Source organism: Vidua macroura, chromosome 1 (genome assembly GCF_024509145.1).
Source record: "Vidua macroura isolate BioBank_ID:100142 chromosome 1, ASM2450914v1, whole genome shotgun sequence".
Lineage (NCBI taxonomy): Eukaryota > Metazoa > Chordata > Aves > Passeriformes > Viduidae > Vidua > Vidua macroura.
In genome coordinates this window covers 116,297,762-116,317,847 of record NC_071571.1, presented here as the reverse complement: position 1 = coordinate 116,317,847, position 20,086 = coordinate 116,297,762, and the positions used below count along the sequence as shown (strand labels likewise).

Genomic DNA, 20,086 nt, shown 5'->3' with positions numbered 1-20,086 from the left:
CCTCTATATGCAAGTTTACTGCTCCTTCCTTTCGTGTTGTATTCCCTTTTTCACCTCAATCCTCTAAAGACATAAAAAATACTTTATATTAGAATCAACTATTAAGAACAAAAAACCCCAAAACAACACCAAAACTGGTCAGAGCATGCTTTTGACTTCTGACATTTACAAGTCAAAAGGGGGGCAAGAAAGACATTTGTTGCATTTCAAAGCAAGAAGAAAATACATTGCTGTTTGTCTGTCGTTGTATGAGGTACCACAAAGGGTTTCTGTAAGTGGTATTACCTATCCTAAATTTCCTGCAGTCAAACCCCAACAGTGAGACTTTAATTTTTCTGTTGCAACAGTAATTTTCTTAAAGACTTGATCCAACAAAGTACTTAAACACTTGTTTGTGTTCAGACTTGTGAGTGACCTCACTGTAGATACTGGAATTGCACACCTCATATATTGCAATTAAGGAGACAAACAATTGTTATACTCAAATTGTGCTTTAAGATAGCTTAGTGGTTTATTACATTCATTTTGCTTTCAGGACACAAAAGAAATAATTTAAAGAAGCATATCTTGCAAGATGCTGTATTTAAGCAGATTTTTCAGGTTTTAAAATATTTTTAGCTGAGGCATTAACTTTATTCTACAGATTGAGACATTAGTCTTCTGACTTTTATGGAAGTTCACAGATAAAATAAAGAGTATGTTAAAAAAATGAAATGTCCTTATACTAACACCTGGGAATGAAAATTCTTGCAATTTCTTCTCTACCTCACATGAAAAATGACTTACCATAATGATACATTTTAACAGTGTGTTCCTTTTAAGGAATACTGATTTCCTCAGAAATAAAGATATGGATAAATGGATATTGAAATGTAGAGACACATGTCACAGAGCATTTATTGATTAAAAAATGCTTCGTGTTCTTTCACAGAAACTGCTGCAAACTATTATAGCTTTAACAGTGGTTCAAACCCTTCAAAGTCTAATTGCGTTGTGTCTGGTGCCAAACCAAAAGGTCCAACTGTATGCAGAAGAGAAAATAAGACATAATATATGTTTGGTACTAAAAAATTGAGATGTCCTTAAAATACCAGACAGCACAGGAGGAGTACTTGGAATACTGAGTAACATTTATATAACACATAATAAATGTTAAGCTTACAAAGGAAAGAAACTTTTGTTTAGAGTTAAAAGCAACTTTTTTACTCTTTTAAACATTTGCAAGTCAGTATTTCTCCTAATAGTGAATAAACCTTCAAAATTTTTCTGTGATGATAAATACTTATCCCTTCCTCAGGGAAGGGAAGTTTCATGAGTTGATCATAAAATTAGTGTTCAACAAACTCACAGAGAGGCTGTGAATGCAGCTGAAACAGCTTGGCTCAGTCTTCTGGATTTTAACTTTTTTTTTTTTCTCCTGGAAGTTACCTCTTTTTGGATACCTTCCTCCAAAAAATGCCACCCTTTCAGATCTTCACTGCCCTTCCACATATCCTTTTCCAGAAATTACTGCATTAAAGCATCAGAATCACCCACTGCTTCAAAATATATATCACACTGAGACAGTAGCTCTCAAGGTCACTTCCCAGAATCTTTTCTATTGATTAGCATTAAAAACTATTAGATGTCTGGCTGGGTGAGTGCCTGTCAGGCTACTGCTAGCAGCTTCTGAGGTTTTAGTCTGTTTTATGGAAGAGCACATATAAGTTTGGATCTTTTTCTTCCAGGTATCCTATTGCTACATTTAAATATTACATAAGGTATGGGCTGGGAGCTAACCAGGGGATTTTCTCTTGTGGTGCACTGTTGATGAAGAGCACAAAGAGCTGAGCTCTGCATACCCTGAGTGTGCTGGATGGGAGTCAGCACAGCTCTGTGCAGCAGAGAAAGTCCCTTTCATCTGTGAGATCAGAGGTTCAGCCTCTGTGCCAGTCAGACCACTGAAGCTTTTAGCAGGGAACTTTGGATTTATGTTCTCATTTTTAAATATCTTGGTCTGTGCTTGCTGCCAGCTCTGGAGCATCTCTGGGCATTGGGAGGATGAGTGTTAAGGAAACATGTTGACTTCTCACAAATGTGGGGAGAGTTGCTGGTGTGTGTTTTCTGCCCAGTGCAGGGGAAAGCACTGAGGACAATGCTCTGAGATCAGCCTCCTGGGAGCAGGCTCCCTGGCCAAATGCCATCTGCCTAGAGATCCTCTTGTTCCGAAACAGTTATGAAACCATTTTCCCTCTTGCTGTGGTGGTGAACAATGTGCTGCTTGGAATTTCTCAGTTCTCATCAAAGCAGACATTTCTGTGATGTTACTGTATTCAGGCTTTGAGTAGCTCATATTTCTGAAGAAGAGCTGTGTATGGTTCCAAAGTTCTTCTCTGTTCCTATCACATAGGGGGAAACAATATCATGCAGTTAGTTTTTCAATGCAAGGGTTAAAAGCTGCTGACTCTGTTTTCTGAACTGGGGCCCCTGTTCCATCTATACACGTGCAGGTGACACTCATACCCACAAAACTCACTTAATTGAGGACTGAGTCATTCCCTCCTACATTCAAACCCATGCTCCCAACAGCTGGTACACCGAGTCTTTTGCAGCTTTTAGAGTTCTGGGAGGGTTTTGGTGGAACTTTCTTATGTATGTACTATCTATTTCTTGTTAAATCATGGTCACAGTCTTCCCTAACCCTGACATTCCCTGTTTCTACTGGCATAGCATCAATAGCTTTTCTTCCTGTTGTCAGTTCTGCTACTGTTTCTCTTATAAAGATGCTTCTGGGAGTTTTGAGATGTTTGATTCCTTTAGACAAAGATACCAGCATCAGCCTGGTTCCCATGGCTACAGCTCCTCAATCTCTACTCAATATACTCAATACAGAATTTTCAGCCACTCTCATTAAAAAAAAAAAAAAAAAAAAAAAAAAAAAAAAAAAAATCATTCCCTTATCTCTGGACACTGCAAGTTGAATTGCAGCTTCCTCCTGTTATTCACACTGGCAGCAAGAAATCCTAAAGAGAAAACTTAAAGAAACACGTGAGTGTAAAGACTCATCGTGACTGTTCCATTCAAGGCTACTGCTGTCACAAACACATCATACAATCCTGTACATAAATCTGCCAGGATCCATCATGAAATAATTCCTAGGTTTTTTTTCTCTCATCTTTTCCAGCTAGAGGATTGAGTGGATAACTCATTTTTCTGGTTTCCTTGAATAAATTTGGTTTGAGAATTTGGCATTCTCAAATCAGATGAGTAAAATGAACAGTTTTAACCAAAATCAGAGCATTTTATTCCCTGTTTTCACACTGAAGAACAAGGCAAGCCAAAATAAAAACATTTCATTTTCAATGAGAGCAATTTTAACAACTCTCTAAAAAATAGAAAAATAGATATAGCTCTGAGAACCATATACAGAATAAAGTGAGAAATTTAATTCCTGTTCTCTCTTTTTCAGGCAAGCCAAGGTCCACTTCCCTGATTGAACAAGAGTTTTTTGCCTTATTTGAATAAGTCTGTAAGGACTTTGCACAAAACCTAACTTAGCTTTAAGTTTTCTTCCCACATCATATCATATCATATTCTCTAGTGGAATAGTTAAAGCAGCCTCCTGAAGTGCCCTTATACTGGGAGAAAACATCAGATTCAGGCTTTTCAGGTCCAGAAATCATCCCAACCCATTAGTGGGTCAGTGAGGATTTCTTTACTTCTCATTTCTAAATCTAGTCATACACATGGGTACAATTCAATGAAGTGTACAACTGTCTACAGGATGAAGAAGTTTGCACTGCTATAATTTAATAAACTGTTTTTAAAACTCTCTAGTCTTCTAGAGTTTTGCCAAAACAGCACATAGAATTTCAGAGGAGAACCAATTAATACCTCACAGTCATGCATTAACATGCCATACAGCATCTGAGGGCCCAAAATACTTGATTTGGGTATAATTTAAAGAAGAACAAGTCTAGAGTGTCTGCGGGTTTCACACTGATTTATCACTTTATACATTGCCCAAACTGCACAAAACTCTAGAAACAGAAAATCTTCTGGTAGCACAGTATCAACGACAGCTGGTTGAAACATTGCTTGAAAGTAACGTTTTGCAAAAAAATATAGGCCTTCTTCTGAACTATGAATAAAATAGTAGCACTGTATATAAAATACCATGCCTTGATTTATTTTTCTCGGAACTGATGAAAAATATTAGCTGAACCAAGGAAAACCAGCCAGTTTTAGATACTAAAAATTGATTAGCTAACAGAAAATAGATTTAAACTCATTTATACTGGCTGACCTTTCTAAAGACACAGTTGCTTTTGGGACAAATATGAGGTGAAATTTCAGTGTGTAGGATTCCTATACAATTTTCAGTTTGTTCTTTGTTGGGAGCCTGGATTAAATCGACCCTCAAAATACTTCTCCTGCAATGACACAGCTCAAGTGTCTGCCCTCATGGTGGTTTAGCTCACTGATCCCTCTGAGGGTTTTTTCTCCTAGTGACAGGCTGTCTAGTGTCTGGGTTCCCCCACATACCTCCCCTTGGCTCGTAAGGAATGTATACATTCGACTGGGATTTGTGGATAACAAAGGACCAAGCTGGAATAGTTTCTCCATCACAGGTTCCTGCTATGTGCAGATCAACTTTTCACCATGTGTGTGACAAGGCTGATGTTTTTCAAATCTCCTGCATATGTGTGGTACAAGTGGTCTCTGTGCACATTAAATGCACAATCGGGGTCACTGTGGACCATCTGTGCACCACACATGGGGAACCTGACACTTTCTATCATCATTAAGCATGATATTCATGCAATACAAAGCACAGGCTTAAATAATGGTCAGAGCAACTAAAATGAAATCAACCCACAGCCATCCACACTCCTTCCATGCTGGGATCTGCCTCAGAAATCTCTTCTTCCCAAAGCTGTGAATAAAAGCCGGTTTCATTTGACCATTTGACAAATTTATCTGACCAGAAATATGCACTTCTGGGCAATTCAACCCCTCCTCAGCAGCACATTAAAATAGGTCAGATGAGCTGCTGCTTAAGACTGCATATTTCTCTCTCTTTTTTGACAGAGAGCCTAAAATGAAAACCTAAGCAGTGAGCACCCACCTGCCAAGGGCCATTACAGCTGGGTGAGAGGCATCACACTATCTTTCAAAAAGCTTTTAGCTAAATCTGGGTCCTTTTAAAATGCTCTGTGCTTTTCCAGAGCTGCCTGCCATTGCATCTGTCCTGCCTTCAATCTGCTTGCCACTTGCAGGAGCACCTTCGGGCAAGCCCAAGGCCAACAGCAGGAGCTAACTCCACTTCCACAGTTTTCCTACACATCCACCATCTGGCTCACGGACTTCTGTGGTATATACCCAGACCTTGTGTTCCTCTGCAAGGTCTCCTCAGCAAGTCTTCCCTCCCTAGATCTAATTGCTTAATTAGTAGTTCACTTCCAACCCCTGCTACCACCAGTATCTTGAACTGACTGCTTGGGCACTGGCATTAAAGGAGAGTGAATGCAGTAAGAAGTCAAATGAGGTGATGAGACTGGATTTTGCTCTTGAAACAGGGAAACCAAAGACTGTACCTTCTGATGATGAAATACATTCTACATTCATTTTAAACTACCACTGGTGATGCTGTTATTTTTCCCCAAATTAAAAGGAATTTTTCTTGGGAGGACTATTTTGCCTACTGTCAAACTAATGGATCTGGACCTTGGTTTGAAGGTAAAAATTGTGCCAGGGGCTCCTCCACCAGCTTTTCATCTGGAAGAAGTGGAAGTGAAATTTCTCCCAAAAGTCAAACTTGCATTTATATGCAACTTAGAACTTAACTACTCTCTCAAAATGAGCATTTACACTTTTCAAATCATTAAAATCCCCTTGGATACCAATTGCAGTAAACATTTAAAATGACAGCTTTTTTCACAATTTTCATTACTATAAGATGCAATTCAAAGTGAAACTGCCTGTAATTTCAGGCAGATCAATGAAATCTACCTTATGCCAATCTATTCAAGAATGTACTCATTGAGTACAATTTAGGAAAAAAACCTGTTAATTCTCCAGAATTAGGTTTCTTAAATACTTCCAAGTACTGCAAGTTAATTTTGCTTAGTGTTGAAGAACAGACCTGTTTCCTGCTATATTTTTGAAACTCTACAATAGCCTTTCATCTCACATCTGTGTAACTGAAGTTTCAGTTAGGGTTATTATGTATGGCCTAATCTCTGATTACATCACAACAGGAACTTTTCAATGATCTCCATGGCAAAAGAAATACTAAGAAATTGGCGCAAGAACTACTCACTACATTTGTGAAGAATCTTTTGCTATCAAATGTATGTGAAACATAGTCTGTTAAATCTGTTAGCAACTTACTTCCCATTTAATTGTTCCCAGGAGAGTCATTGTTCTTTCATATGGTCTTTTTATAAAAATAATATACCAATAAAGTAATTAACATATGTAATAAAATGTTTATTCATAAGGTGTTCTCTCTACAGTAAGGCATTCTGACATACTCCCCTCTCTGAAGGTCTCATGAATTAGTAATTAAGGAGGACTTATTTTTGGAATTTTTAATTTGAACAACAAATTCAGACATGTAGTATTCTTGGTATGTCTTACACAGAGCCAGGAGTTGGATTTGATGATTCTGATGGGTCCCTTCCAACTCAGTATATTCTATGATTATGTACTGATAATTTTCCAGCATCTCATGAACTTGAGAAACTAAATCTAAGAAGCTGCCTGCTTCAAGGGGAGAATTCTCTCCTTTCACTGGCAAATGGGATGTCAAGGCTGCTCCCCATCTTGGCCAGCAAAGCTGAACACACATCCATGAAGAGCAAAGAGAACAATCCAAGGGGGGTGGTAACTCTCCATGCACTTCAGTAGATCCAGATGCTCTAGGAGACATTATATTTTGTGTCTTCCAGCTGCTTCTGTCTTTCATGGGGATGAGCAATCCTTGCTTATTCTTGAATCCTGTTCAGCTGCTGAACATCACATCACTCTGTCTGGAGTGAACATTTTCCTTCTGTGACAGCCTTGGGTGAAATTGAAGGGCTCATAAGAATTTGGTTGGTACTCTGATATTTTTCTGGTTCTCAATCTATTCCTCTCTACAACATTGAGGGTACTCATAAATATTCAGAAATCATTTATGCACTCAAATTTTTAGTCTTCTTCAACTAAGTGAGCTATATCATCAAGTTTAGTGTGCTAACTTTGGGGAATCCACACTTTTCCCAAACCTTTTTCTTCATAAGACTGGCATATATCACTCATCTATATTACCCTACAGCTCCATGGTGTGTTGTACATTTACTATATCACACCTTATTTCACAATCAATATCTTGTGTTGAAGTTTTACCTTAGAAGAGGGCTGACACAAAAGTGTTGAACCTCCCTACCACCTGGATTGTAAACACCAGAATTTATGGGGTGTCTATGCTACAGAGATTGACTCTTTCTCCATTGGATAGTATGTGCCCATTTGTGCTTTGACAGGTTGAAAAAAAAGTAGGATTGCTCAAGAGATTTGTAAATGACAAGTAACATCTCCAGAACTGAGCTTACGTTGCTCACCACCACCACTACCACCACACAGCTCTAGCATTGTTCTACAGGCATTTACACATTTTTCTTTCTTTATTCACCATGCTTCCATGTTGGCCTATTGGCTTATTTAGGCAATGAAAAACACATTCAATTAAAAAAAAAAAAATTCTGTGTGGACGACTCCTGTTTTGATCAAACTTTTCCGGACTCCAAGAATGCAAGATATTAATTTGGTTAAGGTAGTGGTGAGAAAGGATTTTGCATCTCTTACATTTTGAAGATTTTTGTGATTGTTACTTTTTATTAGAATGCAAGTGTTATCAAAATGCTTGTTGAAAAAGCATTTTGCCTTCTGCCTCATTGCTCTCATAGTACCTTCCACTGTGCAAAGTTGTATTATATCCACTGAAAGACATAAATGGAGCATAAACTAATATAGCAATGTCTAAAGAGCCAGGATGTGGACGTTTGAGAGATCCCATCACATATGCCCTTCTTGAGTCACTGACACGGTTACAGTCAGGCGAGATGCTGATATTTGACCTCCATTTCATAGGACAGGGTGAACTGCTGACAGATGTTGACCTTACAGGCTTGCACGTCTGCAGTGCTTCCCTGCCATTTGTGCAAAATAGCTTTGATTAGCTCATTTTCAGATTGTGCTTCAGTGCCCATTCGTTTTGCCTCGTTCCTGACAAAACGCAGTACAATCAGTCTGAGTACAAAAAAATGTGATCAGTTTTTGGTTAAGTAATTAGGAAATTGGATTTTACACACTTTGTAACATAGTATGTCAGAATAAGAAAAACAAACACATCACATCATGTTATTTTGTATATGTTGTGCATTTTTAATAATCTTTGAAACTGAGGCTCCCTCTTTTATTCCATGATTGTAATAATCTGGATTTATTTTGTTCCTGGTAATGAAAGGAAATTGTATGCAAATTCTATTCCCAGACCAGCCAGATTAACAACTGTAAAACCCTTCAACCCTCTAGTTGGCAAATGATTTATTGACATGACATTCAAATGTGTTTTGCTTCAGCATTAATGACAGGAGTTCCAGAACTTGTCACTAAGGTGATAAATGGATCCTTACAAGTACAGCCTTGAAAAACTGGGAATGGTGCCATTTTCCCCCTTCAATTTATTGAAAATCACCTCTCTTTACATTTACAGGAAGTAACAACTTTTTTTTTCCCTGCTGTAGTTATAATATATCACCATTTTGTTTATGAATAGTTAATTACTTTATTCAACCTCGTGTTATTGGGAGGATGTGGGTTAGTACACAGGAAAAGCACTCTGAAAACAGCTGTTGCTGGACTGATTTTTTTTTTTTTTTTTTTGACCTTGAAGAAGATAACTGGAATGAACAAAGCAGCCTAATGAAATATAATAGTAGTAAAACTGCTATGGTCATGAAATGCACTGACTGCACATTTCCTAATGTGTCTGGTTTAAGCACATCTATACAAGCTTATAAAAATGAGGAAAAGAGGTTCCACTACTTAAGGAAAAGTTGTTCCTCTACTGAGAAGAAAACATTGACACTGCAGCCTATAGCAGTTGCTGAAATATTTATGCAGATAAAAAATAACAGATTTAAACATGTTATTATAGAAGTTGGAGCTCTCTGATATTTGCAAAAGGAGGATGTGAGAAATGGTAAAATTTACTCTTTATTAAAGTGCAGAGAGGAATTCAATTTGTTCTATATCAGAAGCTTTTGCTCTGAAGATTCATGTGTATTTGTGAAAAAGAACCAATTTTAGTGAATTTCTTATTTGGGATTTGGTTTCACAAAAATATTGTGAATCCAAAAAAATGAGTTCAATTTCCAAACCAAAGAATTCAGTCTGTTCATTCTATGATGGATATTCTTTCAGCAAACTGATTTAACTTGTAGAAAAGAATTCTACAATGTTCAAACAAAAATTAAACACTTTTGCGCTGAAAGGTTTCAATAATTTCCATTTTTTTCTTATTATTAACAGTGAACCAGTTGAGAAAATTTTCCTGATTGACTGTTTGACCTGGTTTTGGTGGGAAAAATTACTTTTAAAATAAACCTCAGCAGTTTCCTGGAACACAGAGACCATTTTCATTCTTGTGTATTAACAAAATTTTGTAATAAACTCAATCTGTTAATATGGGTCATTTGGTATTTTGAAAATGCTCTGCATTCAGATGTCCCTGATAGGTTCATACTGTTTGCTGGTGTGGGTAGGCAGCATGACACCAACTGGGTATTTCACAGCTCAGACACTGCACAGCTATCCAGGCATGCTGGAAAGACCCAAGTGTCAGACTGCAAAGGAGGGAGAAGGCAGGAGTGAGAACCCATGTTGACCGCCCCAAATTCACTTCCTTGCAGCAGGGACCATGCCAGACTCCTCAACTCACTGCCTTAAGGTGCCTAAACTGAGCTGCTGTTATTCAGATGAAAATTAGGGCTTCTCTGCCAAAGAAAGAAGGAGTAAGCTCAGTGTGAGTGGATCAATTGCTCTGATGTAAATCTCAGTACAAAACGCCACCCAGACTAGGAACAGCTTCTGCATCTCTGGCACAGACCATCCATTACAAACCCAACAGCCCAGGCACAGTAATTAATGCAGTGCCAGTAGTTTTTAAATGCAATGGTACTTTATCAGAACTTTAATGTGAAAAATTGGATTGAAACTCCTGGGAGAATGAACTTCCCTTCTCCTGTGAATCTGCAGCTCTTGTGCATAGCAATCCTCCAAAATTCATGCATCTGGAAAAAGAATAAGATGAAAGCAGAAAGTGACCTTGTATGTAAAAAGCTTAAAAGTAACAGGGAATTTACTGAACTTTGATGTACACTGAAAATGTTTAAATATTCAAATGACTTAGAACATTTTTATTAAACTTTTTCCTCCCATCCTTCATAAAAGTAGTACGGCAATAACTCTATTATTGACTGTTGTATAAAGATTTATCTTCATCTTGGACAAACTCAATCAGATTCATAGCTGGTATATTTCTGAATGCTGTTTGTTCTGGAAAATGAGGCCTGTTCCTTAGTCAATTAGATTTCCATGTAAAACTATCTGCTATGATTCCCAGGAGCTTTATTCCATGTGAAAAGTTAAAGGTAGATTTCCCAGGTCTTATAGGAAACACTCCTACTGTTCAATAGTGCAGGATGCAATTTAAGGTCAGCATTAGTTAAGCGGAAAATATGAGCTGTTTTATACAGAACAGAAACCACAGGCCTTGCAAAACACCAGTAAAGTTTCAATGCTGTGAGAAAAATAATGATGCATTTTTTATTGTTATGAAATTCCTGATAAAGGTTGAAATAGCTTTCATAGCAGAGATTTAAATAAAGTTTCTATTACACTACTTCCTGGCATTTTATCAAATCAGATGGACGCAGACAACATATAATATTATCAACATCAATCCCACATTCAGACTATCCAAAGCATCTGAAGACATCTTTAGGAGTGGTTGGGGATTTTTTGGCTTATTTGTCAATACCTATGGTGTAAACTGGAGACATAATGATGCTGTAAAGTAGCTCATTCTGATAACAGGTAACACCTTACACTGCTTTTAGTCTGTGTTGCTCATTGTTGGCTCCTTTCAGGCTGACTTGTGTTGAGGTTGAGGTGTCTGTGAAGTGCTGGTGACTAGGTGTGGTCCCCAGCAAAGTTGGCTGTTGTCTTCTGTAGCCTCCTGTGACCTGTTTTCAAGAAGGGCAGGTGGAGAAGCTGTGATAAAGAGAATGGTTAAGATTAGGATATGATACATGAGTTTGTTTAGGTATGTAGTGCTTATTATATGCACTCATATATGATTTTGAAGGAGGGGTGATCACTGTGGAAAAGATGAGTCAAGGTGACTTAGAAGAACCAGAGGGCTGAGGAGGAATTCAGACCTCAGTTACCCAGATGAATGATGGTATGTGAATTTCGTGCCTGTGGATGAGAAAAGTATGAACTACCCAAACATCAGAGAATTCTCAATTAACCTTATCAGGCCAGCAGAGAGTACAGGTTCTCGCCACAGCGCCATTAGGTCTCTGCTGAAAGCAGTCAATAAAAGACAGGATATGCTGCACAGATAAGAATGGGATGATAAACTCTGCAAAAGGTATAATGCTGTAACCAAGTGTGCCTCCCCATCTCAAATACAAATAACACCGGAGAGAGGAAAACATCAAGTTCAGGGAAGAATGGTGGAAAAATCGCCCTGCAAAGCGGAACTCCCTACAACAGAAAGTCAATGGAATCAGGAATTTAAAAATAATTTTAAGGTGATTATAAATAATGACAACAGTTTTTGGAAATAGCTAGAAAATCTCATACATAGGCTAATTTTTACTGGATCAGGAGGAGACACAATGATGAGGGACAACTAACCCACTTGCACTTACTGAGAAGTTCTTAAATCCTACATTGAAAGATCTGCTGAGCACAGGTTGAGAGTACAGGTTGAGGATGGCATTTTTAGTGTAACAATTCCTCATATATTGCTTGAACATTAAAGAGGAAATAATGATGCTGAGTCATTAACATAGTTGCTCATAACTTTACCCCTAAAACACCTAAAATTTATTTTTCAGAGTTCCTTTGAATTTCTATGAAAAGTTAGTCTTAACGTGTCTTCTTTGTGCTTGTTCAGACATAAATCAAAAAGAATCTTTCCATCAAAAAATCAGCATGAGACCAACCCCTGAATGCTGACCTCAGAAAAGTAGTCTTGTGCTGCTACAAAACACACTTCTGTGTCTCTAATCTGAATAAATTGTTAACCTTCACCCTTTTCCTAGCATTAGTAGAAATAATCATTGGTACTTATGATTGTTACTCATTGTTTTCAAAACACATGCGTTTTGAAATCTTTGCCTTGAGAAGATTTTGCAAAAATTGCATATGTACAATTAAAACTAATGGGATATGAATAAACTGTAGTTAACAAGCCACAAAGACCCATTTGAAACAGGACTTTAAAGACGTGATTTGCACACTGTGATAGAGAGCACCTGATGAGTGAAAATCCTAGACTGAAGAAAAGGCATGAAATGATAGATGATTAGAGAGGAAGGACAGAAGCATTTGTTCTATAGATGTACTTTTAAAATTACTCTTTTAATTCTACTCCCATTGTAAGCCAAAGCCAAACTTCATACATTTCCAATTTATTTTCCTTTTCATGGTCCACTGGACTTCTCACACCTTGTATTCAGTGCAAGTGTTGGAAAGTGCTCATATTCACAGTGTTACCTATTGTCTAAACCAGGCTGGGATTGAACCCACGTTCCAGGGTATGGATACCTGTGTTTGGCCAAGAGTCCTCTGACAGGGAATTGCTGAAGGTGAGCAGAACTGACAGTTTCTTTGGGTTTAAGAGCCAGGGTGACCCTAGCTTTCTAAATTAAGAGCAGGTTTTGTTCTGTGAGTCCAGAGGTAGCACTGCTTACTCCCTTGCATCTCAAAACTAGACTGAACAGAGGGAAAAATAAACATGTTTTTCACTAATTTCTAAGAGCAAGTGTAGGTCTCTGCCCACTTGGTGTGCTGCCTGTTCTGAATCTCACCTGAGCTAGCAGTTCTTGTGCACTGCAGGGTGAGCTGCAGTGTCCAAACCAGGGCAGCAGATTCCTCCTGAGGAGGCAGGGGGCACTGGGCATCGCAACACCCCCTGAGATGCACAGCTGCATTCCACCCTCTAACTCAGCTGTGGAGAGCCTGAGGGCATTCTGGCACTTACTCAGACTTTTGAGATCCCTTTTAATAAATAGCAACAAAAGTAGAACAAAGAGTCAACATAGCATCACTTGCATGCTTTAACCAACCCGGTATACAAAGATCATGTAGTCCATAAATAGTGTGATAGAACAGAAGGAATTATAAAAGCCATGTGGTCCAATGTTCAGGATAACACACGTCAGAAAAACCTCAGTCATTTCTGCATAGAGATCAAAACTTGTGTTTGGACAGAGGAGACAGATCCGACCTTGCTGTGAAGATTTAATGTCTTCACCACATACAGTGGCACGCTATTCCAGTGGCTAATTATCCACCCTTGCTGCTGGGAATGTGCTATTTCTGGTTTGATTTTGTTTAGCTTCTGCTCCTACTTCAGCTTTTTGTTGCTGTTGTTGTTTTGCCTTTCTTGTCTTATTCTCTCTTTGCAAAATTAAAGAGACAGCCACAGCCAGTAATCTTTTTCTTGTGTTGGCACTATTAGACTGTAACTGAATCACTGCTTAGCCAAGTTCAGGCTGAGCACCTCAGATTTCAGTATCTAAGTTAAACTTTCCATAGCACCAATTATTTCTATTGTTCTTTCTGATCCCCCTATTCTTTGCCCTTTTCTCTTTGACACCAGGACCAAACTGTCCCTGTGCCAGAATTTATTGCCTTGTACACAGAGGTAATACCTCTCTCTCTGCTCTAGCTGCCTATCAAACCAAAAGTACCACTTGGCAGGATGAATATTTTCTCTTTAGCCTATGCTGAGTTTGTTGGACTGGTGCAACTGTGGAAAGGGAAGGAAGGGATGTAAATTTCTTCAGAGCAGTACAGAAAAATGACCTGCTGCTCTTTCTGGAATAAGGAATAATAACTGGGGGTAATCCCCTATATGCATGGGATAGGATGAATGTCTGTGGACTTTGATAATTCTACTGAATTGTGAATGTCAGGGTTGTAAAATATGTAAAGTGCTTTAAGTACGTGCCTCTGTGTTTGTACCTAAAACTGTTTTCTATCAGAATTGAGAGATCCTTTATGGTTATAGTCCTTTCACTTTCTGTGCATTATGACAGCTATATTTTTAAACAAGTGTATTCAAAATTGTCCAACAGACATTTTCTTCATACATATTTCAAGCTAATGCTTATCTAAAAGAGAATTTTAAAAGTGAGATATGTGCTGTCACTTATCTGCAGGTTACTTAAGTAACCTGCTATTACTTATATTCCAGGACTGAATGAATCACGTTTTTATAAGCAGAAGGAAACATAACCAAAAGATTTCCAGATAGTCTCTGTGGTCATTAGATCTAAGTACCTGGTAGCATTAGTAATTTCACTGTGTGTTATCTGAATCTTTAGGCTTTGAATCATCTCTCAGTTTGGCTGTATGTTCCTAAGCCAATTTTGAAAAAGGAAATTAGGCTCCTAATTTTGAAAGCTGGATGGCATCAGAGTGAATTAGGCTCTAAAATCTGGCTTGATTCTGTTCACTATCTGTGCCATGACTGCAAGGCACTACAAGGCAGCCGTGCCTTTGCAAGAATTTGTGGTTTCTTATTTTACACTGAAAAAAATATCCTAAATACACAATATATTCAGCCATGGAATTTTCTAATGTATTTATATGCTGTTATGACTAACACAGGCATCCTTAATTAATAAGTCACAATTTCTTATTAGGTCCCTACTCACTAAGTGGCATGTGACTCAGTTAAAGGAAATCATCAGGCAAAGCTCTGGTGAGTGCTTTAGAAATACTGTAATGGCTGCACTGCAATTAATGAAGTGTTAGAGATAATCCATTGCCATCTGTCTTTATTTTGCTAAGCCACTCAAGCAGAGACCATATTTGAAGGGAGAAAAGAAAATCCAGATCTAGAAGAATACTGCAAATGAGTATTCACCAACATTTGTTCCAGCTCTGAGCAGCTGTTCAGTGTGATCGTGTTCATACCTCCTTTTATTCTCTATTCATGATCATTCTCACAAATAAGGTTTTTCTTCACACAAATACCTAATTGCGAAGGAGCACGTTGCTATTCTTCTATTCACAGTGCTTTTGCCTCTCAGCCAGAGACCCAAATCAAACTGTCTGACTCTGCTGGTCGACAGCCGGCTGCTCACAACGACCTGGGAGCAGTTCTGAGGTGAGACTTGCACAAAGGGCTTTGGTACCAAAGTCCCCAGGACTCCCCATTTCTGAACCTTGAGTGAAAGAGAGAACAAATGCAGAAATGACCGAGACTGTTAGGAATATGGCTCACTAAGCCTTTTGGCCAGCTGCAGAGTTTCCTAAGCTCTAAGCTGGGCTGCAGCCCCAGGGGCTTGGAAAGGCTGGTCTGAAGGTAGGAAGCTCTTTTTCTTCTTTTTAACAGTGAGATACAATGAGGCCAATAATCCTTTCAAACAGCCTTACTCATATGCATACTTATATGAACATATGTTGCGGCAGTGCTGCATGGGGATACAAACGGAATTCCCTTGTATCTGCACATCTCAGGAATCTTAAATGATTTTTTTTCTGGTTCTGGTTCTGCTTTCTCCCCTTCATCCTGGAGACTCACCTCTCTGTCCTACTCACCTACCTTGTGTTCATCAAATTCAGATACACTTCAATCATTAGTATACTTGCACCACTCTGAGGACAACAAAGTCTCTTTTTAAAAAGTTTAATTAGTCTTTTTCTGGAACACTAACCTACCAGTCAGTCCTATTAAACCCAACAGAAATTCATGCTAGTAATTATAAGTCTGAGTTCTCTCCAGGCGATGATTTTTGTCATAACGAAGGCAAAAACTGAGGAAAAATCAGAAAAAGGTCGGTGAGAACCTTTAAAACACTGTGAAAAGCACTGACCTTTATGACTGCTTATATCACTCAGTAAAATTGTCCAAATGAAACACTGACAGTTTTATTACCTAGTGGACTGTAATAAACCAAAATTCAATATTCTTTTTTTGCTACAACTATTATTTTGGAGCATCTTGAAAGATTATGTTCTTCATGTCCAGAAACGTACAATGCAGTAATTCAAGATACACCAAACAGTTTGCCAAATAGATTTTGACAAAGGTTCTTCATCAATATTTTACTGAGAATGAAAAATGAACATCTCCTTTTTATTTATTCTCTCAGGAGCCTAGCAACCTCTCACTGTGCTTCAAGGGAAAACTCAGCACTTCTGAAATGCAATCTTTCATGCAATCTTTTAAGAAGGTTCCAGTGCCAAATGTCCATAATTTTTCATTTGCTTTTTAATGGGATCTTTTCTCAAATTTGTATCTGGCATATTTTTGAGTAGTATTCACAGCAAAGCAACACCTTGTCTGCATAGGTATTTATTCCTGCAGAGATCTGCGTTTTGATTTTATCTGTTTGTGAAATGAATTCTGACAGCTCAGCTTATCAGTAAAAATGAAGGCTGCTTTTACAAAATCAGTCTGCTCATGCAGACTGCTAAACATGCCCTGCTAAATAGGCTACAAAAGTCTAGCAGTTTCATCAGGGTGAGGAAGCCTCTGAGTCTGCTGGTTTCCACTTCTTGACTTAATTATAATACTTTGTAGGGTGAAGTAGTTCAAAAAACTGAACAAAGAATGAAGACCTCTCCTTACTTGTTGATAGCCAAATATTCCCACATTTACCATTCATGAGTGTTTTAGCCATCTTCAATTCCATTAAGGGAAACATGCACACATGGCAGAGGGACAGACCACCTTTTACAGGCCATTGCAGAATTCTAACCTAAGTGCTCTGATGGCTCCTTGGCAATTCCTGCCTCCTTTTGATGAGAACCTGGGGAGGGGGCTCATCTCCCATTTTATTGAAATTGGAAGTTCCTAAAGGAGATGCGGTAGAAACTTTCCTCAGCACCATGAAATGGGCACTTCTTTGGAAACCCCATGCCTGCCTACAGAAAGAATGTCAGGGCAATGAGTTCTTCTCTTCCTTTCTGGCATGGCTCTCTTGGAGAAGGTACCAATATGGGCAGACAATTGCACTTTCTCAGCTGACACTCAACCCTTGGCTGTCAAGTGATCCATGTCACTGCCTTGGGTGCCAGCTAGAACTGGTTATGCTATTTTGGGCTCTGCGATGGCAGAAAGTAGAACTTACAGTGCACCCTCCTTTCTGATGGCTAGAAAATATCCTTTGATTAGCCCCAGTCCTGTTACTGTAAGTGATTTGAATTATAATGATACCTCTAATATTCTTCATGGAAAAATGTGCAGTATACCATGGACCGCTGGAAAGAATTAACAAACCTGTGTCTCATAATAATCAAAAACAGCTTTTGGTGCATCATTCTGCCATGGAGATTTGCCTGTAGCCTCTGTTTCTGTAGCATTTCTCTTTAAACATTTTCTCAGCATCAATCTCTTGGTCATTCCATCGCAGAAAATAATCCTCCTTTGCAACATGTGATAAAGCTGCAAGCACACATAAAATACCTTAGATTTTTTCAGAAGTGACTGATAATCAGAGAGATAAACTGATAGGGAGATAGTAGATGTAGAAGTAAGGCCTTGACATAAATCTTTCAAAGGAAAGGGAATAGCTGGCAAAGAAAATGAAAAATAGAACTTCAAATATTCAGGAGGTTGAATAGAAGTCTAGGGTACAGTGCACTTGTACATCCAGAATACCTACTCTGAGAGGAGAGTAAAAGTAAATCAGAGCATCTGTTCTCCCAGCATTCATGTTTCAGTATTGTTTTGGTTTATGTTCCTGGTTTGACAGGGTCAGCAGTTCGTTGCATCTAAATGCATGATTGTCTCCCTAAATGATCTTTCAGATCATGTTTACTTGTTTACTTCAGTTCTCAGATGGGGATTTACCCAGTGAAAACTGGCTGCTGCGCATTTCGGTGTTACAAGATGCAGAGCACTGCACATCCCTGTATCTGAGGGCACAGTTAAGCCCTCAGAACAGCTGAATTGTGTCTTTGTACAACAGGGGATTTGATAATTGGGCAGATGAAGCATGAAGGAATGAAGCTAGAGAGCCGGTGGCCCAAATTCCAGGCTGAATCCAATAAATTGCATTGTAAGAATGATTTTTTGTTTTTAAAATGTATTTATAGCAGGGCTGTAATGGAGATAAAGCAAATGTTATTTACTGCTTTAGTATCATTCAAATGTCATTCTTTTAGAAGCATGCTATGCTGCTCATAAGCAGGCACAGGGCTGCAGTTGAGTCATTGTGCTGTCCGCATTTGTAACTGTTCTCACTGAGCAAAATCCTAAGGCCATTCAGTGCCTGCATGACATGGAGCAGGGGCATGTCAGAAACATATCCTGTTATGTTTGGGGTGCAGTTAGAGATAATAATAAGCTGGCTTATAGTTTTAATCAGCAATGATTAGATGCATCTCTGCCAGATATGTAGAAAAAACATCTGTAATGTTCATGTCAGTGTTGCATACAGATTCCTTAGTCAGTTGTGCATGGGAAAAGGAAGTATTTTGAAATATTGCCAACACATGGATATTAGGTTATTACTTTAATTGACTGCATCAGCAAATGCACAGAGGTATCACTTACCAGACAAGTTTCCTTTGGTTGGTCTCTGATAGTGGATTTCTGTTCACATAAATGGAGTTTCTAGAGCTTCCTAAGGAAAGAAATATGAGGAACAGACATCCCATTTATCATCCTCAGGCCAGTGGGGACACTGAATATTTTAACTGAGTTTTGACAAATTGTGTGTAAGTTGGTGATCTGGGAATGAAGTTCTGGAAACTATTGGCTATACATTTGTAAAAACAAGTAGGAAATTTAATATAGGAGCCAGAGGGAAGGGATATGCTAGTGTCATGCAGAGAGAAACTTACACTTGAGACAGGGAATAAGCTGTAGTTATAATTACAGAAAAAAAAAAAAAGAATTTGGCTGCACCAAAGGATGTATTGTCATTGATTTCAGAAAGAATAGAATTTCATCCAGAGCATGTAGGAGTGAACAGTATTTGTTAGGATCATATCTTTAAGACAGATGCAGGTATAAACTAAAGGGCAGATGCCCCAGAGAGAGCAGTAACAATTAGGAATAAAATTACATTTGCCCCTGAACAATGAACTTTGTGTATGGTTTTGTAATGGCACTTTTTTCCTCTGCAGGGCAATTTGAGAAAATATGTTTTGTTCCTTCTTCTTCTTTAAATTTGATGCTTTCAAGCTGGTTTATGTGAAAGGGGAAAAGAATGCAATCCTTAGGTAAGCACTTGCTGCTCCAGGAGAAAAGCTTTTGACATTTGCCTTATGCATGAATGTAGTGTCACTGAGTGCCAATCCCTAGAAAAGAAGTTTCACATCAGCACAGGGATTGACAGTACTGTGTATGTTGATGCCAGCTTTGTGCAGGGCTGTGATCTCTCACTGACTCTACAGAAGTGCCACACTACCCCTTCTTTCCAGACATGTCAGCAGGTCCTAAGAGCACATTTCTGTTAGCTGAGTGTTCCCATAGCACACTTCTAAAAAAAGCTGCTATTAGTTCCTGACCTGAGATCTCAATGCAATACAAAATGCTTTCTCAAAATACCTCTGGTTCAAAACCTATAGGAAGCATTCTTATTTTATTTCTTGTGCAGAGCTATTGTGCAGAAAGCAAGGCTGCAAGAGGAACTATGTGGACACAGAACATATTCTGCCAGTGGCAAAACAGGCATTATGAACTTCACTGAAGTATAAACCAAAGTTTGTTTTTAGCAGTAGGGAAAGCACTAAGGGTACATTCTATTCATTCCAGATCTACCTGGAGAGGTGAAATTACAACAGTTCTGTGATGCCAATG

The 20,086-nt window shown here is 38.5% G+C and overlaps 1 protein-coding gene across 1 annotated transcript in view; it reads right to left on the bottom strand.

Moving 5' to 3' along the window:
• The window catches only part of LOC128808572 (uncharacterized), a 141,960-nt gene extending 124,280 nt beyond the window's left edge, over positions 1 to 17,680 (bottom strand). Inside the window, exons 1-2 of the mRNA XM_053979888.1 lie at positions 17,558 to 17,680; positions 15,307 to 15,497 (exon numbers count right to left, since the gene is read on the bottom strand). Coding sequence (XP_053835863.1) covers positions 15,307 to 15,497; positions 17,558 to 17,680 — 314 coding nt within the window. The remainder of the gene's footprint in view (positions 1 to 15,306; positions 15,498 to 17,557) is intronic.
• Positions 17,681 to 20,086: the final 2,406 nt, after the last annotated feature.